General features: G+C 47.5%; 1 protein-coding gene across 1 annotated transcript; it reads left to right on the forward strand.

Moving 5' to 3' along the window:
• The first annotated feature begins 3,452 nt into the window (after positions 1-3,452).
• Positions 3,453-24,543, forward strand: LOC149466108 (uncharacterized). The gene is made up of 9 exons (XM_089672763.1): positions 3,453-3,503; positions 8,121-8,247; positions 8,944-9,129; positions 9,216-9,339; positions 9,456-9,694; positions 11,961-12,078; positions 13,043-13,137; positions 16,754-16,853; positions 19,858-24,543. Exons 2-9 carry the CDS (start codon positions 8,170-8,172, stop codon positions 20,997-20,999), a joined length of 2,082 nt encoding a protein of 693 aa, XP_089528889.1. The 5' UTR covers positions 3,453-3,503; positions 8,121-8,169; the 3' UTR covers positions 21,000-24,543.
• The last annotated feature ends 1,712 nt before the right edge of the window (positions 24,544-26,255 follow it).

Below are 26,255 nucleotides of genomic sequence, written 5' to 3' on the forward strand. Positions count from 1 at the left end.
GCCCCTAGGCTGAACCGGGAATTTTTTGATATCCATCCACACAAGAGAGAACAAGTGGGCATCCGGCGGCTGCCCGTAGGGGGGGGCAATGTCAGGACGCGAGTGTTCTGCGGCATCGGGCCGGGGCGGCGCATGCGCAGAACACCAGTCCTCGCTAGCGGACGAGCATCGGGACCTGGGCGTGCACGGCGGCGGCGGTGTTCGCGTATGCGCACTCGCGATCGCAGACACGCGCCTGGCACCAATGACAGCGCAGGGCGGGCTATTTAAACGAGGAACCAGGTATGTCAAATTGCCGTTTGGTCTTACCTGCTCTGTTCCTGATTGTGTTCCTGTGTTATTTCTCTTGCAAATCTCTGCTTGTACCTGACCTGATTCTCCTGATTAACCCCTGGCTTGCCTGACGATTCTTCTGCCTGATCCCTGGTACCGCGCTGCCCGCAAACTGCTGAACCTGGCTTGTGACCCCGACCATTCTCTGCCTGCTCCTCTTGTACTGCGCTGCCCGCACATTACCGACCCGGCCTGCCTGACTACGCTTACTCACCCTCCGATCCATCCATCCCGCACGGATCACTAGTAGTAAGTGTGCCTGCCTCTTCCCATCAGACTCCATTCTGGCAGACCAGTGCCGGTGCTCTCTACCACAACCGGACGCTCTCAGGGGTCGCGACCTGGTTCCAGTCTGCACCAAGTCCATCCCCACCATCAGGGGCCCTGGTGAATAGCAGGCTGGGACTTAGATCCCGCGCCCTGGGGAAATCCGTTCTGTGGGCTGCTAGAGACACTGCCAGGCGGCTCTTAACACCAGGGTTGTGGGGAAGAGGCCCTTGTCCCCATTAACCTGAGGACAAGGTGCTTTTGGGGGGAGGGGGGAAGTCCCCCATCCAAAAGCACCCCCATGTTGAGGGCATGTGGCCTCAGATGTCTATGCAAATCGCACCAAAAGTAGTGCATGTACTACTTTAAAAATCGGTGCGGCTCCATCCAAGTAGGAATCGCACCGATATAACCGCTCCAATTGCGGACAGTAGGGTGCGACTTGGCCTACGATTTGCAAACCGCACTCGATGTGACCGGGGTGTAAAACCTGAAAGCTGATTGGTTTCTATGCAGAGCTGCACCAGACTTTGCACTCTCCAGTTTTAGTAAATCAACCCTCTACTGTCGGAAAAGGTGGAAGAAGAGATGGTTGTAGTGACTGAACAAGGAGGATCTGGGATTCTTCTCTGGATTTAGTTTTTATTCCTCACCTGGGCTGATCTCTGGAGGAATCTCCTCCTCCTTCCATTTCTCATAGCCGGAGTCTAATAGAGGCTGATGGCTCCTGACCCCCCCACTGGGCACATACTGTCCCCCCATTACTGTCTACTGACAGAGGAGGGGGGAGAAGAAGAGATGGTTGTAGTGACTGAACAAGAAGGATCTGGGACTCTTCTCTGGATTTAGTGTTTATTCCTCACCTGTGCTGATCTCTGGAGGACTTTTCTCCTCTTTGATATTCGTATCCATTTCCCGTTCCAGGGCCTCTGGGTCAATATTGACCATGACCATATTGAGTTCTTCATTTTGAATAACGACATACAATATATATATATATATATATATATATATATATATATATATATATATATATATATATATATATATATATATTTAGCCTTTGATGTTTCTGATGCAGGTAAGACAAGGTTCTGGGTTGTTGCTTTGGTCTATAAAACCAAATTACCTTATTCTTTAAAGTAGCTAAGACCTCCAAAGGGATGGGGACATCTCTGTGGTAGGTTCCCATTACTGGATCATTCTACCTGATGGTGGTGAGAGATGGTGTGACCTTCCTGTGTGGAGTCCCGGGAATACAGAGGAGAGGGACATCTCTCTGGTGGGTTCCCATGACTGGATCCATCTGTAGGAAACACACACACTGACTGAATCCATTGTTTCTATGTGTTTATCAGATGATGGGGGATCTAGGTGGACCCTCCGTACTGCTCTCTCCTTTACAATATAGTCTCATCTTACCCGGTGATGTGAGGGGCGGCTGATTGTCCTTCATGACGTCCTTGTAGAGGTCCTTGTGTCCTATATACTCCCACTCCTCCATGGAGGAATAGGCAGTGACACCCTGACACCTTATAGGAACCTGACACACAATGATACAGTCACCACCAGAACAGGGATTACTCTGATGTATAGGAAGGACTCTGATGTATAGAAAAGACTCTGATGTGTAGGGAGGGCTCTGGCATATAGGAAGGACTCTGATGTATAGGGAGGACTCTGTATAGGAAGGACTCTGGCAAATAGGAAGGGCTCTGTTGTATAGGGAGGACTGGGATGTATAGGGAGGACTCTTTCATATAGGAAGGAATCTGATGTATAGGAAGGACTCTGGCGCAAAGGGAGGACTCTGTTGTATAGGGAGGGCTCTGTTGTATAGGGAGGACTCAGAGGTATAGGAAGGACTCAGAGGTATTGGAAGGACTCTGGCGTATAGGGAGGACGCTGGCTGGGACTCTAGCGAATAGGAAGGACTCTGATGTACAGGAAGGGCTCTGATGTATAGGAAGGGCTCTGATGTATAGGAAGGACTGGCGAATAGGAAGGGCTCTGTTGTATAGGGAGGACTGGGATTTATAGGGAGGACTCTGGCGTATAGGGAGTACTCTTGCATATAGGAAGGACTCTGATGTATAGGAAGGACTCTGATGTATAGGGAGGACGCTGGCGTAAAGGGAGGACTCTGTTGAATAGGGAGGGCTCTGTTGTATAGGGAGGACTCGGATGAAGGACTCTGGCATATAGGAAGGGCTCTGTTGTATAGGGAGGACACAGAGGTATTGGAAGGACTCTGATGTATAGGAAGGGCTTTGTTGTATAGGGAGGACTCGGGCGTATTGGGAGGACCCTGGCGTATAGGGAGGACGCTGTTGTATAGGGAACACTCTGGCATATAGGGAGGACGCTGTTTTCTAGGGATTACTTTGGCGTATAGGGAGGACTCTGGCGTATAGGGAGGACTTGGGCGTATTGGAAGGACTCTGGCGTATAGGGAGGATTGGCACTGGAATATGATCCTCCTGGGCGTATCCCTCAGTGCACAGAGGGGTGTTATCTCCGCCCTCTCATGCTGACGACAGGTTATTTGGGATGATTTGCAGCTTTCATCCTCAATTTGCTGCTGTGGGTGCAAAAAAATGCGACCCTTTATTTCACAAATGCTGTTCAGAGATTACAAGCCGGAACCAAGGACGCGCTACCACTGTTTCCAAGGGACTGACCCTGACAGTTCTCGCCGGAACGCATAACGAGGAAACGAGTTGGAGCGCAAAACACGGAAGTCACGCTCAGCCGGCGTCTGAAGCGAAGGCGGAAGTTAGCCAGCACGTGGAACGCATAATCCGGAAGCGTCATGGAACGCAAAACCAGGAAGCACACCTCTGGCAGAGCCATCCTCTTCCGGTGTGATAGGACTGAAGGGGACAGAGAAAAGGGTCCTTACGGTAAGTCCTGGGCTTGTGTGTCAGATGGAGGCTCAGTGTGACACCAAGGAGATGAATGGCTGCCTAGAGTCTCTTTGGAGGGTTTATATCAGAATGATGTTGAATCCCTTTAAGCCACATTGTGTGGGCACTGGAAAGACTTAAAATTCACCTCTTTATATTTGATTACCCCAAGTGGTCAGTTATCAGCCCCTTCCTTTGTGCCGGGCTGTTGCGTTATGTGAGATTTCATTCATTTTGTCATTTAAAGGGATACTCTTCTCAGAACCCAAAAAAACAAAGCGCGTCGGGAGTGTCCACTTATCACCCAGAGGGGGCGCCATGGTGTGCCGGCCAAAAGTGGCATTTCGGGAACACCGTACCTTCTCTGAGATGTTCTCAGCCCCGCCCACACAGCTGAAGGGTCCTTAGACCCTCACATGGTGACATCACCCACATGGAACCCAACGATGTTAAGACATGGCCACTAGTGGTTACCCACCTGGAACATGGCCACTGGGGGGGGTCACCCACCTGGAAAGCTTCGGTGTTATTTGACCACTAAGGGGTTATCCACCAGGAATCCTGATATTATGAGATGGTCACTCACCCTGATCCCTTTGATGTTATGACATGACCATTAGTGGGTAACCCAACTGGAACCCTCTGATGTAACAACATGGCTGCTAGGAGGGTTCACCCACCTGGAGCTGTCTGATGTTATAACATGGCCACTAAGGGGTCACCCACCTGGAGCTGTCTGATTTCATGACATGGCCACTAAGTGGTCACCATCCAGGAACCCTCTGATGTTATGACATGGCCACTAAGTGATCACCCTCCAGGAACCATCTGATGTTATGACATGGCCACTAAGTGGTCACCCTCAAGGAACTCTCTGATGTTGTGATATGGCCACTAAGTGGTCACCCTCCAGGAATGCTCCGATGTTGTGACATGGCCACTAAGTGGTCACCCTCCAGGAACCGTCTGATGTTATGACATGGCCACTAAGTGGTCACCCTCCAGGAACCCTCCGATGTTGTGACATGGCCACTAAGTGGTCACAATCCAGGAACCCTCCGATGTTGTGACATGGCCACTAAGTGGTCACCCTCCAGGAACCCTCTGATGTTATGACATGGCCACTAAGTGGTCACCCTCCAGGAACCCTCTGATGTTATGACATGGCCACTAAGTGGTCACCCTCAAGGAACCCTCTGATGTTGTGATATGGCCACTAAGTGGTCACCCTCCAGGAATGCTCCGATGCTGTGACATGGCCACTAAGTGGTCACCCTCCAGGAACCCTCTGATGTTATGACATGGCCACTAAGTGATCACCCTCCAGGAACCCTCTGATGTTATGACATGGCCACTAAGTGGTCACCCTCAAGGAACTCTCTGATGTTGTGATATGGCCACTAAGTGGTCACCCTCCAGGAATGCTCCGATGTTGTGACACGGCCACTAAGTGGTCACCCTCCAGGAACCCTCTGATGTTATGACATGGCCACTAAGTGGTCACCCTCCAGGAACCCTCTGATGTTGTGACATGGCCACTAAGTGGTCACCCTCCAGGAACCCTCTCATGTTGTGATATGGCCACTAAGTGGTCACCCTCCAGGAACGCTCCGATGTTGTGATATGGCCACTAAGTGGTCACCCTCCAGGAACCCTCCGATGTTGTGACATGGCCACTAAGTGTTCACCCTCCAGGAACCCTCCGATGTTGTGACATGGCCACTAAGTGGTCACCCTCCAGGAACCCTCTGATGTTATGACATGGCCACTAAGTGGTCACCCTCCAGTAACCCTCTGATGTTATGACATGGCCACTAAGTGATCAACCTCCAGGAACCCTCTGATGTTATGACATGGCCACTAAGTGGTTACCCTCAAGGAACTCTCTGATGTTGTGATATGGCCACTAAGTGGTCACCCTCCAGGAACGCTCCGATGTTGTGACATGGCCACTAAGTGGTCACCCTCCAGGAACCCTCTGATTTTGTGACATGGCTACTAAGCGGTCACCCTCCAGGAACCATCCAATGTTATGATATTGCTCCTAGGGCGTTCAGTGTTATGACCAGTAAGGGGTTATTTGCCGATATTTCGATATGGTCACTAGGTGGTTGCTCACCTGGAATCCTCCAATGTTATGCCATAGCCGCTTGGGGGTGACCCTCATGGAACCCTTCAAAGTTGTGACATGGTCACAAGAGGTCACTCATCTGGAACCCTTTGATGTTACAACATGGCCACTAATGGGTCACCCACCTGGACACTGATTTTATGACATAATCGCTAGCGGTCACCCACCTGGAATCCTCCAATGTGATGTCATGGCTGCCAGGGTGTCACCCACCTGGAGTCCTCTGATATTGTGACGTTACCACTAAGGGGTCACCCACCTGGAAACTTTCAATGTTACAATATGGCCACTAGTAGTTCATCCACCTGGAACACTCTTTTATGACATGGCCACTTGTGGGTCACCTACCTGGAAACCTTCAGTTTTGTGACATGGTAACAAGGGGACCACCAACCTGGAAACCTTTGATATTGTGGTATTTACTCTAAGGGGTCACCCACCTCAAAAGTTCTACTGTTAGGACATGGCCATTAGTGGGTCACCCACCTGGAACACTCTGATTTTATGACATGATCACTAGGGGGTTACCCACCTGGAACCCTCCAAAGGCCACTGGGAAGTCATCTACTTGGAACTCTCTGATGTTATTACATGGTCACAAGGGGGTCACCTTTCTGCAGCCCTGTGATGTTATGACTTGGCTGCTTGAGGGTCACCTACATAGAACTCTCTGATCGTATAATATGGTCACTAGGGGGTCACCCACCAGGAACCAGCTGATGTTATGACATCTGTAATTGTAATCCTTTGTTTTTATGACATGACCACTAGTGGGGGTGGTGGTGGTGATGGGGGGTTACTCATTTGGATCCCTATGATGATTTGACCACTAGGGGGTCACCCACCTGGAACCCTCCAATGTTGCAAGATGGCAACTAGGGGGTCACCCACCTTGAACCGGCTGATGTTAAGACATATGGAGCCCTCCGTTTTTATGACACGTCCACTGGGGGAGTCACTCACTTGCATCCCTATGAAGATTTGACCACTAAGAAGTCACCCAACTGCAGCCCTCTGATGGTTTGATATGGCCACTAGGAAGGTCACCCACCTGGAATCCTCCAATGTTGCAACATGGCCACTAGGGAGGTCACCCACCTGGAACCCTCCAATGTTGCGACATGGTCACTAGGGGGTTGCCTACATGTGCTTATCTCCAAAATCTTTAGCAACAGAAGTAACCTCAGTAGTAGAAAATATCATTAGTATCATTCAAAAATGACTAACTGAGCACCACACCAACTGAAACAACAACCAAAAAAAGAAGTGCTGACTTTCTTCCATTGACTGACCCTTTGGGTACAAGCGAGCACCTGACCTCATCTGATGATGGCCCTATCAATGTCACATCCTGGAGGCTTTGACACCATGTAAGTTGACACATCTGGTGTTTGGGACCACAGGGACAGCGGAATGATGTAAAGGTCAATAAAAGGTGTCCTGTGGTAGGCTTTAAAGAGACCCAAATGGGCAAAGTGACAGAGTGTCTTTAACGATCAGTTTTTTGGGGGGCTCAAATGTTGTTGGCTCTAAAAGAAAAGATTTGAAGTGCAGGCTTTTGGAGTGTCCTTGTTGACCAGAGATCCGTGAGGAGAAGATGAAAGTTAAGGCTTGAAAATGTTCCTGCCACCAGTACAATATATTGCACCCTCTTACCCATGGAAGATGAGGAGGAACACCAGGTGCCGCAGTGGACTAATACTTCAAACCTTAGGGCGGAATTTTTGACTTTTTATGGAGTGAAAACAAATTGGTCACCAGTCACAATGAAAAAAAGGAGAAAGAGTTAAAGTGTAGGATGCCCAAAAATTTTCAAAATGACTTCTCTTTTTATCAACAATCGGCACAGGCTGTGGACCTTTAAGCCGAGTCTGGCAATCTGAACTAGTAGACTGTTAGCCAGGTAGCTCAAGTACCTTCTAAGGCAGGGGTAGGCACCTTTGGCATGTCAGCTGTGATGAAACTGCAAGCTCCATGAGGAGCTTCAAGACCCTAACCGCCGCAGACCTGCCTCCTAGAGGCAGTAGCATGATGGGATTTGTAGTTGGTGGGCTGAGGTTGCCTACCCTGTTCTGGGATGAGCAGCCAGAACGTAGCTTATACCCCGCTCTCCAAGACATTCTTCAGCACTGAAGTCCCTTCCCAAGATGCTTCATACTGAGAGCCAACTTCCTGCACCAATCCTTATGGGTAGAACCAGACCAAGGCAAGTCCAACTCAAGGTAGAGGATGGAACACTGTGCTTGAATGAATGGATATCTGTCTCTTGCTTAGACATTGGATTGCTCCAAAGCCCCTACACTGCAAATCACATACGTCCAATATACAGGTCAAGGGTGACACCAGAGTGTACTGTAGATGAAGACAGTAATGTACTGTGTGAAGTCTGTCCATTTCTTATTAATTCTGTTAGTGATTTTTAGCAAAAGAGTCTTCAGCAATGATGCTCCAAAACTCCTACTATGTGTCCTCTTCCAAAATAGGTTATCCAGAAACCTGTCCTTATTACCGGGCCTTGGGCCCAGTCTCAAGATGGAGAAGGATCGGAGTCACATGACTGAGCAAATAATTAAACTCACCCTGAAGATACTCTACCTGCTGACCGGAGAGGTGAGGAGGATTCTGGGAGGTCACATGACATCACTCTAATCTCATTTAATAAACCACAGACCTGACCGGAGAGGTGAGGAGGATTCTGGGAGGTCACAAGACATCACTCTAATCTCATTTAATAAACCACAGACCTGACCGGAGAGGTGAGGAGGATTCTGGGAGGTCACATGACATCACTCTTATCTCATTTAATAAAACAGACCTGACCGGAGAGGTGAGGAGGATTCTGGGAGGTCACGTGACATCACTTTTATCTGATTTAATAAAACACAGACCTGACCGGAGAGGTGAGGAGGATTCTGGGAGGTCACATGACATCACTCATCTCTATTAATAAAACACAGAGCTGACCGGAGAGGTGAGGAGGATTCTAGACGATCACATGACACCACTCTGATCTCTATTAATAAAACACAGACCTGACCGGAGAGGTGAGGAGGATTCTGGGAGGTCACATGACATCACTTATCTCTATTAATAAAACACAGACCTGACCGGAGAGGTGAGGAGGATTCTGGGAGGTCACATGACATCACTCTTATCTCTATTAATAGAACACAGACCTGATTGGAGAGGTGAGGAGGATTCTGGGAGGTCACATGACGTCACTCATCTTTATTAATAAAACAGACCTGACCGGAGAGGTGAGATCTTGACTTGTAAGGAAATTTCATAATGTTTGTCTTTATATAGGTTTATGTACCTGATACAAATTCCAGTGATCGTGTGACATCCAAGGGCCACCACCTTGTCTCAGGTGGATGGAGGGGGATCCAGAGCCCCACCAAGGACCCTCCCCCTCCCTCTGTGATGATTGAGAAGAACAATGACAAGATTCTGGAACTCATCAGGAAGATGATGGATCTGCTGACAGGAGAGGTGAGCGGTGCCGGGAATTCTGGGACGTTATCCAGTAACAGACAAGGGATGTGTCTGGATGGTGACTGTATTATTGTGTGTGTCAGGTTCCTATAAGGTGTCAGGATGTCACTGTCTATTTCTCCATGGAGGAGTGGGAGTATCTAGAAGGACACAAGGACCTCTACAAGGACGTCATGATGGAGGATCAGCCGCCCCTCACATCACCGGGTAAGAGGAGACTTTGTTGTAAAGGAGAGAGCAGTACGGAGGGTCCACCTAGATCCCCCATCATCTGATAAACACATAGAAACAATGGATTCAGTCAGTGTGTGTGTTTCCTACAGATGGATCCAGTCATGGGAACCCACCAGAGAGATGTCTCCGTCCTCTGTATTCCCGGGACTCCACACAGGAAGGTCACACCATCCCCCACCACCATCAGGTAGATGTATCCAGTAATGGGAACCCACCAGAGAGATGTCCCCGTCCTCTGTATTCCCTGGACTCCACACAGGAGGAAATCATCATCCCTGAGGATTCTGCTGAAGAACATCACCCATGCTTTCAAAAAACGATCTCTGAGGTATATCAAACAATGAGGGGACTTTCCTAATACCGGAGCAGCTGTGTATGACAACTAATCGGCTTCCAGCTTTCATTTTCAAAGCTTAACTGAACAATCTGAATTGAGAAGCTGATTGGTCACTATGCAGAGCGGCTGCAGATTCTGTCTGCTCCAGTTTTAGTAACTTCACGTTCTTTGCTAATGTGGAGTGAGCCATTTGTATTCAATTTTTCCATTCCTGGTTTTGCCCATTTATGACCCTGATTTGTCTTTTAATAGCAAAAGCAAACCTTACAGTCTAACTGAAGGCAAAACTTTTTAGTTTTGGACAGAGTGGAGAGGGATTGGAACCCCTGTTAGTTTTTATTGCTGTCTGTGCCCCCATCAGGGAGATTCCCTCTCTCCATTTGTCCTGTTTACCAATACAGGCGTACCTCGGTTTTACGAATGAAAATCCATTGAAAATAATACCTCGGTTTACAAATTCTTTTCACAATACGAATTGTGTGTCGATTTTTAAATGCAATTGCCGGCTTTTTTGTTTCTTCCCTATAGCTCACAGAATCAGCTGTCACTATCCCCGGAGTTACAGGAAACTTTGTTTCTTTTAAGTAACTAAAAGGAAACATTGTTTCTCTTAACTCGGAAAATAAACTAAAAAAAACTTTCTTTCTTTTAGCTGGGGTGGGGGGAAAGTGACAGCTGAATCTCTGAGCTATAGTGAAGAAAAAAAAAAAGCAGTAATTACATTTAAAAACCGGCACCATAATAAATAAAAAAACGGCGTGGGGTCCCCCCCTCCCATCCATACCAAGTCCTTCGGGTCTGGTATGGATTTTGAGGGGAACTCCCATGCCAAGATTAAAAAAAAATGGCATGGGGGTCCCCCCCCAAAAATCCATACCAGACCCTTATCCGAGCATGCAAGCAGGTCAGGAAAGGGGGGGGGGGGGCGAGCAAGCGGGCTCCCCCCTCCTGAACCATACCAGGCTGTTCTCAACATGGGGGGGTGCCCCCCCCCCCAAAGCACCTTGTCCCCATGTTGATGGGGACAAAGACCTCTTCCCCACAACCCTGGCCGGTGGTTGTGGGGGTCTGCTGGCAGGGGGTTAATGGGAATCTGGAAGCCTCCTTTAACCACTTCCAGTCTGGACACTTTCACCCCCTTCCTGTCCAGGACAATTTTCAGCTTTCAGCGCTATCACACTTTGAATGACAATTGCGCGGTCATGCAACATTGTACCCATATGAATTTTTTAGACAGATAAAGCTTTATTTTGGTGGTATTTATTCACCGCTGGGATTTTTATTTTTTTTGCTATGTAAATGAAAAAGTCCAAAAATTTTGAAAAAAGTGTTTTTCTTATGAAATTTCAAATAAATAGTCTAGCATCATAAATCTTGGCCAAAATGTATTCCGTTATCTTTTTAGTACAAAAAAAAATAACCAAAATTAGTTTATAACCAAACATTATCATTTGTAAACATTTTGTTTTTACATTTTTATTTTACTATATTATTATTTATGTTTTTTTTTTTACATACCGTCACCCTAGCAGTACAGTGTCACCATGGTGACACTGTACTACTTGTGGGGGGTGATGAAGATTTTTTTTTTTTTTACACTGATTGCTTTTGCACCCATAAAGGCTGTAAAAGCAATAATTTCTCCTTCTCTCTGGCTGCATTCTTGCAGCCATTGAGAACTACTGTGTGAGCTGTGATTGGTCACAGCTTGTCACATGGTACAAGGCTGTTGTGAATAGCCCTGTACCATGTGTTCTCTGTGATCATTCACAGATTTCACACATAGTAAACAATGATGTCAGAAGTGATATCTTGCTTACTACTCTGCATGTGATCTCTGATTGGCCAATCAGTGATCACATAATCGGGACCTCGCACAGAGGTCCCGTACGACGATCGGTGTTCCACTGTGTCCGGTGGACACAGCAGGCACCGGATTGCGGTGCTGCGCACTCCCAGGGAGCGCGCACAGTCCATAATGGACTGCCACCGTCCGGCCGTTTATATACAGCGGCCGGACGGCAAGTGGTTAATAAGGGGGCCCCCCCTATGGGAATGAGTATGGGGTACATGGTACCTCTACCCATTCACAAAAAAACAAAAAGTGTACTGTGAAAGAAGACAGGACACGCAGTGCTATACATTTATAGCTGAGGGTGTGTGGCTTTTTTAACTGAGGGGGCGTGGCTTAGTTCGCCTTAATTTAATGTGATATTTCCGGTCCAAATGGCCTTAAATCTTTTTTTGCCTCGTGTAGAACGAACATTCTGATATTTGGACAATTGACTCCGATCCGGGAATGGAGGAGGAGGAAACGTACTCCGAAAATAACCTGCAAGGCAATGAGGAGGAGATTGGGAATTATATCAGCACAGGTGAGTAGGGAATACTTAACGTGGTTGTAAACCGCAGACGTGAAATATGAACAAAGCACATCCCTCTATAGTGTGTACTTTTCTCAATCCAGAGCGCTGAGCGTCATTTCTGCCTGCTGCCTCATTCCTCTGCTATCTGTATGAGTCATGTCTGAAAGGTTTTCCTGACACCAAAAGAAAAATAAAAAAGTGACGGGAGGGAGCTCCAGCACACAGCCTGTGATTGACAGCCTCAGCTTTGCTCCCGTGTGCTGTGTTGAGGGGGGGTGTCCTTTCTCTCCAATCAGCTTTCGCTGTTCTATGCCGTGTGTAACTTCTGCTCCCCTCCCCCTGCATTCTTCTTAACAGCGTTTTTCAGCATTTAGGAGCAGAAAAAAATGTTTTTTGTAGAGTTTTTGGGAGAAAAATGCGCTAAACGCTACTAAACAGCTTTTTTTAAATTTTTTTTTCAGTCCTTGCTAATAACACGCTAAGGCTCCTAAACGCTACTAAAAATGCTATCACCAGCATTTTTGTAGCCAGCACTTTTGCCAGCGTTTCTCCATGCTAGTGTGCAGAATGGATACAGCTTGTCAGAAAGCGGGGGGCAGGGAGCTGAAGTTACACTCTTCAGAGCTCAGTGAGAGCTGTTTGGTTGAAGGGACACCCCCCGCTTACCTTCACACAGCACACAGGAACAGTATTGAAGTTGTCAATCACAGGCTGTGTGCTGGAGCTCCCTCCTGCGTCACCTTTTTTCCTCTTGGTGTCAGAAATGCTTGTCAGAAAGTGACTCATGCTGATAGCAGAGCAAAGGAGGCAGCAGGCAGAAATGACACTTTGTGCTCTGGACTGAGACAAGTACACATTTCAGAGGGGTGTGCTTTGTTCATATTTCGTGCAACCACTTTAAGTGTACAGACGGGTATCAATGTGATAAGAGTCCGCTATTTTATGTATGTTTAATGCTTTTTTTTTTTTCCAGATTCGAGTGCTGGCAATACCCCAGAGAGATATATTGACCCTATTTATCCCGAAGAGTATTTGCTAAATGAGACGCCCTACAAGAGACATAAAGAGGTGCCGCCCTGCTTTTTAACATGTAAATTGGGGCTTAAAGTGGATCTCCAGTCAATTTTTTTCAAATTTTTAGACGGAGCATTGAAGTTTTAGGACCCCCCACCCTGTCAGAATTGTATTGTCTGTGTCCCTGCCAAGGAGATTCAACCTCAAGATTCGTGTCACAGGCACAGAAATCTTACAAAGGAAACTCTAATTTAAAGCAGAGTTCTACCTAGAAAAAAAAAGTCAGCAGCTACAAAAACTGTAGCTGCTGACTTTTAAAATACAGCCACTTACCTGACCCTCGGTCCAGCGGTGTCTTCATCACGGTTCTTTTCACCGGCCATCTTCTCTCCCCGGAGCCGGCATCTTCAGTGTGGGCACCCAGCTGTGACAACTTGCGGCTTCACAGCCGGGTGTCTACTGAGCATGCGCGAGAAGTGCTGCGCTTTGTGAATGGCCCTGTAGTCTTCTGGGACCTGTCACGTGTCCCAGAAGACTACGGGGAGGGAGGACAACTCCCATTTCCGATCGCCTTGGACAGAAGTGGGAGCAGGTACTTGTCAAATTCGGGTACTCCTCCCCCCCCCCCATTATGATGGGCACTGATGAGGTGGCACAGATCGGCGGCACTGATGGGCACTGATGAGGTGGCATGGATAGGCAGCACGGATGGGCACTGATGGGGTGGCACGGATAGGCAGCACTGATGGGCACTGATGAGGTGGCACAGATCAACGGCACTGATGGGCACTGATGAGGTGGCACGGATAGGCGGCACTGATGGGTACTGATGAAGTGGCACGAATAGGCAGCACTGATGGGCACTGATGAGGTGGCACGGATAGGCGGCACTGATGGGTACTGATGAGGTGGCAGGAATAGGCAGCACTGATGGGCACTGATGAGGTGGCAGGGATAGGCAGCACTGATGTGCACTGATGAGGTGGCACGGATCGGCGGCACTGATGGGCACTGATGAGGTGGCATGGATACGCAGCACGGATGGGCACTGATGAGGTGGCACGGATAAGCAGCACTGGTGGGTACTGATGAGGTGGCACGGATAGGCGGCACTGATGGGCACTGATGAGGTGGCATGGATAGGCAGCACGGATAGGTACTGATGAGGTGGCACGGATAGGCAGCACGGATGGGCACTGATGAGGTGGCACGGATAGGCAGTACTGATGGGTACTGATGAGGTGGCATGGATAGGCGGCACTGATGAGGTGGCACGGATAGGCAGCACTGATGGGTACTGATGAGGTGGCACGGATAGGCAGCAAGCACAGATGGGCACTGATGAGGTAGCACGGATAGGCAGCACTGATGAGGAGGCATGGATAGGCAGCACTGATGGGCACTGACGAGGTGGCACGGATAGGCAGCACTGATGGGTACTGATGAGGTGGAAGGGATAGGCGACAATGATGGGCACTGATGAGGTGGCACGGATAGGCAGCACTAATGGGCACTGATGAGGTGGCACGGATAGGCGGCACTGATGGGTACTGATGAGGTGGCACGGATAGGCAGCACTGATGGGCACTGATGAGGTGGCACGGATAGGCAGCACAGATGGGCACGGATCGGCGGCACTGATGGGCACTGATGAGGTGGCATGGATGGGCACTGATGAGGTGGCACGGATAGGCAGCACTGATAGGTACTGATGAGGTGGCACGGATAGGCAACACGGATGGGCACTGATGAGGTGGCACGGATAGGCAGCACTGATGGGCACTGATGAGGTGGCATGGATAGGCGACACTGATGGGCACTGATGAGGTGGCACGGATAGGCGGCACTGATGGGTACTGATGAGGTGGCACGGATAGGCAGCACTGATGGGCACTGATGAGGTGGAAGGATAGGCAGCACAGATGGGCACGGATCGGCGGCACTGATGGGCACTGATGAGGTGGCATGGATAGGCAGTATGGATGGGCACTGATGAGGTGGCATGGATAGGCAGCACTGATGGGTACTGATGAGGTGGTACGGATAGGCGGCACTGATGGGCACTGATGAGGTGGCACGGATAGGCAGCACTGAGAGGTACTGATGAGGTGGCACGGATAGGCGGCACCGATGGGCACTGATAGGAAGCACTGATGGGTACTGATGAGGTGGCACGGATAGGCAGCACAGATGGGCACTGATGAGGTGGCACGGATAGGCAGCACTGATGAGGAGGCACGGATAGGCAGCACTGATGGACACTGATGAGGTGGCACGGATAGGCAGCACAGATGGGCACTGATGAGGTGGCATGGATAGGCAGCACTGATGAGGGGGCACGGATAGGCAGCACTGATGCGTACTGATGAGGTGACATGGATGAGCACTGATGAGGTGGCACTGATGGGTACTGATGAGGTGGCACGGATAGGCAATACGGATGAGCACTGATGAGGTGGCACGGATAGGCAGCACTGATGATTCTGCACTGATAGGCAGCACTGATGGGCGACACTGACGGGCGGCGCTGACTGACAGCACTGGTGGGTAGCACTGCAGGACACTAATCAGGGCGATCTGCTCTGTGACAGCGTGAGGAAAGTGCTTCAGATAACCGGCAACTGTATTTACTGGGTGATTTGCTGTGTCATTGGATCACGCAGTAAAAGGCCGCTGTTATTGGCCTTTAACCTAATCATGTGATCAGCTGTGTCCGTAGGAGATCGCTGGGGGTGCTCGGGAAGGCGCTTTCTGGGAGGACGTCAGACTGTGGCCAGTGGAAGGAGAAAATGCCCTGATACACTGCCCCATCATTGTTTTTAATGGGAGGAATAATATCCCATTGTATAGTGCCCCATATATGGTGTCAGTTGGTGGAATAGTGCTCCAAGGGTCAGATAATGGCAAAGCAAAGGGCCACATCTGACCCCCGGGCCGCAGTTTGGAGACCACTGCTATAGATTATAGTGCCCCATATATGGTGTCGATAAGAGGAATAATGTTCCTTCATTGGTGTCAGTTGGTGGAATAGAGCTCCAAGGGCCAGATAAAGGCAAGCAAAGGGCCACATCTGGCCCCCAGGCCACAGTTTGGAGACCACTGCTATAGATTATAGTGCCCCATATATGGTGTCAGTAGGAGGAATGGTACCCCATCATTGGTGTCAGTTGGTGGAATAGCGCTCCAAGGGCCAGATAAAGGCAAGCAAAGGGCCACATCTGACCCCCAGGTCACAGTTTGGAGACCACTGCTATAGATTATAGTGCCCCATATATGGTGTCAGTAAGAGGAATGGTGCCCCATCATTGGTGTCAGTTGGTGGAATAGTGCCCCATCATTGGTGTCAGTTGGTGGAATAGTGCCCCATCATTGGTGTCAGTTGGTGGAATAGTGCTCCAAGGGCCAGATAAAGGCAAAGCAAAGGGCCACATCTGGCCCCCAGGCCGCAGTTTGGAGACCACTTCTATAGATTATCGATCAAAAGCATTGACCGGGAGCTGTCAGTGACACCGCAGTGGGGGAACCAAGTGAGCATTCTCTAAACATAAAATGGTGATGTCAGCTGTATGTGCCAAAGCCCACCATCATGCTCCCACGTGTACTGCTGGTGGTAAGTTGCACATTTTTTTTTTTTTATTCACAATGTATCTATTTTGTGTGTAACATCTAGGAGGAAAACCTGAACATCGTCGTGATTGATGTTGAAGAGGAGGATGAAGAGGATGAAAGGCTTTGTAAGGAGGAGGAAATTCCTACAGAGATCATCACAGGTGAGGAAAAAAAGACTAAATCCGGAAAAACAGTCCCAGATTCTCCCTGTTCAGTCACTACAGATAAAACTTTATTTTGGTGGTATTTATTCACCACTGGGATTTTTTTTTTTTGCTATAGTTACATAGTTAGTCTGGCTGAAAAAAAAACAAAAGTCCATCCAGTTCAACCATAGAAAAAAAAAAAAAAAGTTATAATCCTACACCCACAGTTGATCCAGAGGAAGGCAAAAAACCCAGCAAAGCACGATCCAATTTGCTCCTGCAGGGAAAAAAAAATTCCTTCCTGATCCTCCGAGAGGCAATCAGATATTCCCTGGATCAACTTCACCTATAAATGTTATATCCAGTTATATTCAGTGTATTCAAGAAAGAATCCAGAACATTTTTTGAAGCTATATAAATGAAAAAGTCCATAAATTTTAAAAAAATGTGTTTTTCTTAAAACACATTAAATAAATAATCTTTCTTCATAAATCTTGGACAAAATGTATTCAGTTATCTGTTTAGTAAAAAAAAAAAATAACCCAAATTAATTTATAACCAAAAATTATAACTTTATACATTTATTTTTACATTTTTATTTTTTTTATATTATAGTTTTTTTTTATTTATTCACCACTGATATTTTTATTTGTTTGCTATATAAATGAAAAAGTCCAAAAATTTTGAAAAAAAAGTGTTTTTCTTATAAAATTTGGCAACTAAATAATCTTTATTCATAAATATTGGCCAAAATGTATTCAGTTATCTGTTTAGTAAAAAAAAATAACCTAAATAAATTTATAACCGAAAATTATAACTTTATACTTTTTTTTTACAGTTTTATTTTTTTTTTATATTATTTGGTTTTTTTTTTTTTTTTTCAACATACTGTCACCCTAGCAGTACATAGTGACATTGTACTACTTGTGGGAGGTTATGAAGATTTTTATTTTTTTTTTAACACTGATTGCTTTTACACCCTTAAAGGCTGTAAAAGCAATCATTTCACCTTCTCTCTGGCTGCATTCCTGCAGCCATTGAGAAATACTGTGTGAGCTGTGATTGGTCACAGCTTGTCACATGGTACAAGGCTGTTGTGAATAGCCCTGTACCATGTGACCTCTGTGATTATTCAAATATTTCACACGTAGTAAGCAATGATGTCAGGAAGTGACATCTTGCTTGCTACTATTCATGTGATTACTGATTGGCCAATCAGGGATCACATGATACGGGACCTCACACAGAGGTCCCGTACAGTGATCGGTGTTCTCCGGACACAGTGGGCACTGGACCGTGGTTCCGCGCACTCACAGGGAGCACGCACAGGCTGTAATTGCGGGCGCCATTTATAAATGGCAACCCGCTCCTGCACTGCTCCCATCCGGCCGTTTATATACAGTTGTGTTCAAAATAATAGCAGTGTGTTGAAAAAAGTGAATAAAGCTCAAATCCTTCTAATAGCTTTTATTTCCATACACACAAATGCATTGGGAACACTACACATTCTATTCCAAATCAAAACATGAGGAAAAATAGATCAAATTTGTGTTGTTCCTCTAAAAAAATTGAAGAAAAGTGAATATTAGACTGTTCAAAAAAATAGCAGTGTTTGTATTCTTCTTTACAAACTCAAACATTCATTATATAAACTGAAAAATGTTTGAAGATTTTGCTTTCCTTTGAATGACTTAATGAATATTTCGTTGTATAAGCACTGTTTCTGGAACTGCTGTACATCTGTGTTGCATGGAGTCAACCAACTTCTGGCACCCGTGAACAGGTATTCCAGCCCAGGATGATTGGACTACATTCCACAGTTCTTCTCTATTTCTTGGTTTTGCCTCAGAAACTGCATTTTTGATGTCACCCCACAAGGTTTCTATTGGATTAAGATCCGGGGATTGGGCTGGCCACTCCATAACGTCAATGTTGTTGGTCTGGAACCAAGATGTTGCACGTTTACTGGTGTGTTTGGGGTCGTTGTTTTGTTGGAACACCCATTTCAAGGGCATTTCCTCTTCAGCATAAGGCAGCATGACCTCTTCAAGTATTCTGATGTATTCAAACTGATCCATGATCCCTGGTATGCGATAAATAGGCCCAACACCATAGTATGAGAAACATCTCCATATCATGATGCTTGCGCAACCATACTTCACTGTCTTCACAGTGTACTGTGGCTTGAATTCAGTGTTTGGGGGTCGTCTGACAAACTGTCTCCGGCCACTAGACCCAAAAAGAACAATCTTACTTTTAGCTGAGCAGCCTATCATTTTCTGCACTTCTTTATATGTTTTCCCCTCTCCAATCAACTTTTTAATCAAGGTACGCTGTTCTTCTGAACAATGTCTGGAACGACCCATTTTCCTCAGAATTTCAGAGAGAAATGCACTGTAACCAGCATGTACAACATTTGCTGCCTTCCTTCCTTAAATAGGGGCAATAATTGCCACCTGTTTTTCATAGAATGAATGACCTCACTAATAGAACTCCACACTGCTATTATTTTGAACATGCCCCTTTCAATGAGCGATTCAATGACACAGAATCAGCAGCATGCATGTCATGACTGTTGGGTCTGTTGGATTTCTATTACTCTACTACACCTGTTAGTAAATTATTTGCCATGTAGAAATATCATTTCTACCAAAAACAGTGATTGATCAGGTTAGTGATGTCTGACTGCTATTATTTTGAACACAACTGTACATGGGCCGGACAGGAAGTGGTTAAATGTGTGAGAGAAATGTCAGAAGTGGTTAATCTACAGATTTCAAGCAGGATGGGGTAGGTCGAGGTCTCCGCTTGTGTGAACGTCTGCAGGATGTCTGAAAGAGATCAGAAAATCAAATTTTGTTGCCTGGTGTATTGCATTGTACTGACTTGTCCTAAGTGAGGAACAACCAGAGAATGAACAGGCAGCATGTAACCTGAGACAAAAGCATCCCCTTTCAAAACAGCAATGGACAATTTTTACAAAATCTACAGTTTTCTCTTTCATTTTTTTCCTGCACAGATTTTGGAAACGGGGCTCATCCTTCGGACTTCTACCGCCGTCCGCCCTTCCCATCCAATTACCAGCTGAAACACAGCGAATTTTACCAAAGCATCCATGCTCCCAGCAACGTCAACTCCAGCATCCAACTGTACACCCCCAACCTCAGCCTCAACCCGTACGGAAAATACCTACGAGACGTGGACCCCGGGGCCAACGTGCCGGCGAGAGCCGCCATCAAGCAACATGTGTGCAACGAGTGTGGGAAGTGTTTTGCACACAACAGCGACCTCCTGATCCACAAGCGCCTGCACCGCGGCAAGGTGCCGTTTGTCTGCTCCGTCTGCGGCAAGTGCTTCAGCAGTAACTCCTACCTCATGGTGCACCTGAGGCTCCACGCCGGCGAGAAGCCCTTTGGCTGCACGGAGTGCGGCAAAAGTTTCAAGAGCAACTCCCACCTGGTGACGCACCTGCGCATCCACCGCGGCGAGAAGCCCTTCGTCTGCGCCGAGTGCGGCAAGAGCTTCAACGACAAGTCAAACTTTGGCCGCCACAAGCGCATACACACCGGCGAGAAGCCGTACACCTGCGACCAGTGCGGCCGGGGCTTCAACCGCAAAGCCAACCTCTTAATCCACGAGCGCACGCACACGGGCGAGAAGCCGTACTGCTGCGCAGAGTGTGGCAAGCGCTACACCAGCAAGGCCGAGCTGGTGCGCCACCGGCTCTTCCATTCTGGCGGCAAGCAGTTCTCCTGCCCGGAGTGCCCGGAAAAGTTTGTGGACAAGTCAAGCCTGCTCCTTCACCAAATGGCGCACCGGGGGGAGAGGCCTTACGCCTGTCACGAATGCGGCAAGTGCTTCGCCAACAACTCGCAGCTGGTGACGCACGAGCGCATCCACAAGGGAGAAAAACCCTTTGAGTGTCAGGAGTGCGGGAGGAGCTTCAACGACAAGTCGAACTTTATCCGCCACAAGCGGATCCACACGGGGGAGAAGCCATACGCCTGCTTCCAGTGTGGCAAAGTGTTCAACCGCAAGGCCAACCTCCTCCTGCACCACCGGACGCACACGGGAGAGAAGCCATTTAGTTGCATGCAGTGTGGGAAGTGCTTTAGCAGTAACTCCGGCCTAGTCGTCCATCAGAGACTTCACACGGGTTAGTTAGGCCGTGAACAATTTTAGCTCATGACCACATCCTTGCAATGCCAGGAGCAAACAAGGAGCCGTGACAGGAAATTGTTGTTTTTTTTTTACAAGCTTTTATATATTGAAATGTACCAATGTGCACTGTAAAAGAAACAAACACAGAATGAACGGGCTGCATGCCACCTTAGACAAGGGTGTCCCCAACTTTTCATACAAGCAGCTGTAGTAGTATGCAGAAGCCTTTGGAAGGGACATATTTGTATACAGGGTTTCATGCACTGCATGTTTTCCACAGTAGGAGAATCAAAAGCAGAATGATTATTAAGCACTTAGGCCGATAGTAGAGCATTCCCCTTTATCCCACACGTGATTGGCTATAGAAGGTATATCTTTCATTAACCTGCCAGGAGAGGATTAGGAGCCTTGGCAAGCTCACAATTTTTTTTTTCTGGCTCTTCTATACTATAACATACTGAACTGCAATGCTGCAGAGCCAAACACAGAATGAACAGGCAGCAGATCCTTACCTGACACCACTACAATGGCTGTAGGAAATTCACAGGATCTTTGAAGGGTTCAGAATTTCATTTAAGGCTTATACAACACATTTTACTGATATGCACTGCACAAAAACAAACACAAACAGGGTGCGACTTAGTAGAGCTTGTTGCCGATCCTCCTATTACACGGGAAGAATCGCATAAAATACCTTTTGGGGTTTGGCACTGTACAAGTGCCAGAAAGAAAATAAATAGCAGCAGCTCATAACCAGGCACACACATTACTTGTAGGAAGAATACTGGAGTGTCTGGAGAATAAACAGGCAGTATGTATCTCCAAGAGAGCCAGACACAGAACGAAATAGCAGTGTGAACAAGCAGTATGTACTGATCTCCAAGAGGGCCAGACACAGAATGAACAAGCAGTATGTACTGATCTCCAAAAGAGCCAGACACAGAATGAACAAGCAGTATGTACTGATCTCCAAGAGGGCCAGACACATAATGAATAGGCACTATGTGCCAATCTCTGAGACTGACACAGAATGAACAGGTGGTATGTACTGATCTCCAAGAGAGCCAGACACACAATGTATAGGCAGTATGTGCCTATCTCCAAGAGAGCCAGACACAGAATGAACAGGTAGTACGTACTGATCTCCAAGAGAACCAGACACAGAATGAACAGGTAATACGTACTGATCTCCAAGAGAGCCAGACACAGAATGAACAGGTAGTACGTACTAATCTCCAAGAGAGCCAGACACAGAATGAACAGGTAGTACGTACTGATCTCCAAGAGAGCCAGACTCACAATGTATAGGCAGTATGTGCCGATCTCCGAGAGAGCCAGACACAGAATGAACAGGTAGTACTTACTGATCTCCAAGAGAGCCAGTCTCACAATGTATAGGCAGTATGTGCCGATCTCCAAGAGAGCCAGACACAGAATGAACAGGTAGTATGTACTGATCTCCAAGAGAGCCAGACACATAATGAATAGGCAGTATGTGCCGATCTCTGAGACAGACACAGAATGAACAGGTGGTACGTACTGATCTCCAAGAGAGCCACACACACAATGAACAGGCAGTATGTGCCTATCTACGAGAGAGCCAGATACAGAATGAAGAGGTAGTATGCACTGATCTCCAAGAAAGCCAGACACAGAATGAACAAGCAGCAAGTATCTGTCTCCAAGAAAGCCTGACACAGAATGAACAAGCAGCATGTATTTACAAGAGAGTCATGTACAGAATGAACAGGTAGCATGTACCTTACCTAGAGTCACCTGAGACTAGGGAATTTCCTTTCCTCACACCTGACGGTAAAGCATCCCCCTCCTATTCCTCACACCTGAATCTAGGGAATTCCCCTTCCACTTCTTACTTGATCCTCAGGAATCCCCCTCCTACTCCTGAGGCTATAGAATCCCCCTCCTTCATTCATCTAAGGCTTAGGGAACCTCCCTTGTTCTCCACACTCCTGAGGCTTAGAAATTCCCCTTCTCCTCACATGTGAGTCCAGTAATCTCACCTTCAGGTGTGAGAAAAAATGAAAATCCCCGAGCCTGCGGTATGAGGAAAAGGGGGGGAATTACCTAGCTTCAGGAATAAGATGGGAGGGGGTTCCCTACACTCAGGTTTGAGGGGAAGAAAGGGGTATTTCCTAGCCACAGGTGAGTAGAAGGAGGGGATTCCCTAGCCTCAGGTGAGGAGAGGAAGGAGAATCCCTAGCTACAGGTGATAGGAGGAGAATTCCCTAGGCACGTGTGAGGGGAAGGAGGAGAATTCTCTATCCTCAAGTGTGAGTAGAAGGGTGAGAATTCCTTAGTCTCAGGCGTGTGAAGGGGGGGAATTCCCTAGCCACAGGTGTGAGGAGAAGGAGGGGAATTCCCTAGCCTCAGGTGTGACAATAAGGGGATTTCCCTAGCCTCGGGTGTTTGGAAAAGGAGGGGAATGCCTTAGCCATAGGTGTGAGAAGGTGGGAATTCCCTAGCATCAGGTGTTGTGAGAGGGAGGGGAATTCCTTAGCCTCAGGTGTGAGTAGAAGGAGAGGAATTCCCTACCAATAGGTGTGAAAAGAAGGAGGGAATTCACTAGCCTCAGGTATTAGAAGGAGGGGAATTCCCTAGCCTCCGGTATTAGGAGGGGAATTCCCTATCCTCAGGTGTGAGGAGGAGGAGGGGAATTCCCTAGCCTCAGGTGTGAGGAAAAGGAGGGGCATTCCCTAGCCTCAGGTGTTGGCAGAGGAAGGGGAATTCCCTAGTCACAGGTGTGAGGAAAAAGAGGGGAATTCCCTATCCTCAGGTGTGAGGAGAAGGAGGGGAATTCCCTAGCCTCAGGTGTGAGGAGAAGGAGGGAATTCCCTATCCTCAGGTGTTGTGAGAGGGAGGGAAATTCCTTAGCCTCAGGTGTGAGGAGGGGATCTCCCTAGCCACAGGTGTGACAGGAAGGAATGGAATTCCCTAGCCTCAGGTGTGAGGAGAAGGAGGGGAATTCCAGAGCCACAGGTATGAGGAGAAGGAAGGGAATTCCCTAGCCTCAGGTGTGAGTCGAAGAAGGGGAGTTCCTTATCCACAGGTGTGAGAAGAAGGAAGGGAATTCCCTAGCCTCAGGTGTAAGAAGTAGGAAAATTCCCTAGCCACATGTGTGAGAAGAAGGAAGGGAATTCCCTAGCCTTAGGTGTGAGAAGACGGAAGGGAATTCCCTCGGCTCAGGTGTTGAGAGGAGGGGAATTCCCTAGCCACAGGTGTGCAGAGGAGGGGAATTCCCTATCCCCAGGTGTAAGGAGAAGGAGGGGAATTCCCTAGCCTCAGGTGTCAGGAGCAGGCGGGGAATTCCCTATCCACAAGTGTGAGAAGGAGAGGCGCTCCGCAGCCTCAGGTGTTGGGAGAAGGAGGGGAGTTCTCTACACACAGGTGTGAGAAGGAGGGGACTTCTCTAGCCACAGGTGTTAGGAGGAAGGGAATTCCTTAGTCACAGGTGTGAGGAGAAGGAGGGGAATTACAGTCAGGTCCATAAATATTGGGACATCGACACAATTCTAACATTTTTGGCTCTATACACCGACCACAATGGATTTGAAATGAAACAAACAAGATGTGCTTTAACTGAAGACTGTCAACTTTAATTTGAGGGTATTTACATCCAAATCAGGTGAACAGTGTAGGAATTACAACAGTTTGCATATGTGCCTCCCACTTGTTAAGGGACCAAAAGTAATGGGACAGAATAATAATCATAAATCAAACTTTCACTTTTTAATACTTTGTTGCAAATCCTTTGCAGTCAATTACAGCCTGAAGTCTGGAACGCATAGACATCACCAGACGCTGGGTTTCATCCCTGGTGATGCTCTGCCAGGCCTCTACTGCAACTGTCTTCAGTTCCTGCTTGTTCTTGGGGCATTTTCCCTTCAGTTTTGTCTTCAGCAAGTGAAATGCATGCTCAATCGGATTCAGGTCAGGTGATTGACTTGGCCATTGCATAACATTCCACTTCTTTCCCTTAAAAAACTCTTTGTTGCTTTTGCAGTATGCTTTGGGTCATTGTCCATCTACACTGTGAAGCGGCGTCCAATGAGTTGTGAAGCATTTGGCTGAATATGAGCAGATATTGCCCGAAACACTTCAGAATTCATCCTGCTGATTTTGTCAGCAGTCACATCATCAATAAATACAAGAGAAGCAGTTCCATTGGCAGCCATACATGCCCACGCCATGACACTACCACCACCATGCTTCACTGATGAGGTGGTATGCTTAGGATCATGAGCAGTTCCTTTCCTTCTCCATACTCTTCTCTTCCCATCACTCTGGTACAAGTTGATCTTGGTCTCATCTGTCCATAGGATGTTGTTCCAGAACTGTGAAGGCTTTTTTAGATGTCGTTTGGCAAACTCTAATCTGGCCTTCCTGTTTTTGAGGCTCACCAATGGTTTGCATCTTGTGGTGAACCCTCTGTATTCACTCTAGTGAAGTCTTCTCTTGATTGTTGACTTTGACACACATACACCTACCTCCTGGAGAGTGTTCTTGATCTGGCCAACTGTTGTGAAGGGTGTTTTCTTCACCAGGGAAAGAATTCTTCGGTCATCCACCACAGTTGTTTTCCGTGGTCTTCCGGGTCTTTTGGTGTTGCTGAGCTCACCGGTGCGTTCCTTCTTTTTAAGAATGTTCCAAACAGTTGTTTTGGCCACGCCTAATGTTTTTGCTATCTCTCTGATGGGTTTGTTTTGTTTTTTCAGACTAATGATGGCTTGCTTCTCTGATAGTGACAGCTCTTTGGATCTCATCTTGAGAGTTGACAGCAACAGATTCCAAATGCAAATAGCACACTTGAAATGAACTCTGGACCTTTTATCTGCTCATTGTAATTGGGATAATGAGGGAATGACACACACCTGGCCATGGAACAGCTGAGAAACCAATTGTCCCATTACTTTTGGTCCCTTAACAAGTGGGAGGCACATATGCAAACTGTTGTAATTCCTACACTGTTCACCTGATTTGGATGTAAATACCCTCAAATTTAATCTGACAGTCTGCAGTTAAAGCGCATCTTGTTCGTTTCATTTCAAATCCATTGTGGTGGTGTATAGAGCCAAAAATGTTAGAATTGTGTCGATGTCCCAATATTTATGGACCTGACTGTACCTATCCACAGGTGGAGAAGAAGGAAGGGAATGCCCTATCCTCAGGTGTGAAGGGAAGGAGGGGAATTCCCTAGCCTCAGGTGTGAGAAGAAGGAGGGAATTCCCTAGCCTCGGG

This window comes from Staurois parvus, unplaced genomic scaffold (genome assembly GCF_062004578.1).
Source record: "Staurois parvus isolate SC_StPar_1 unplaced genomic scaffold, SC_StPar_1.0 ptg000132l, whole genome shotgun sequence".
Taxonomy (NCBI): Eukaryota; Metazoa; Chordata; class Amphibia; order Anura; family Ranidae; genus Staurois; species Staurois parvus.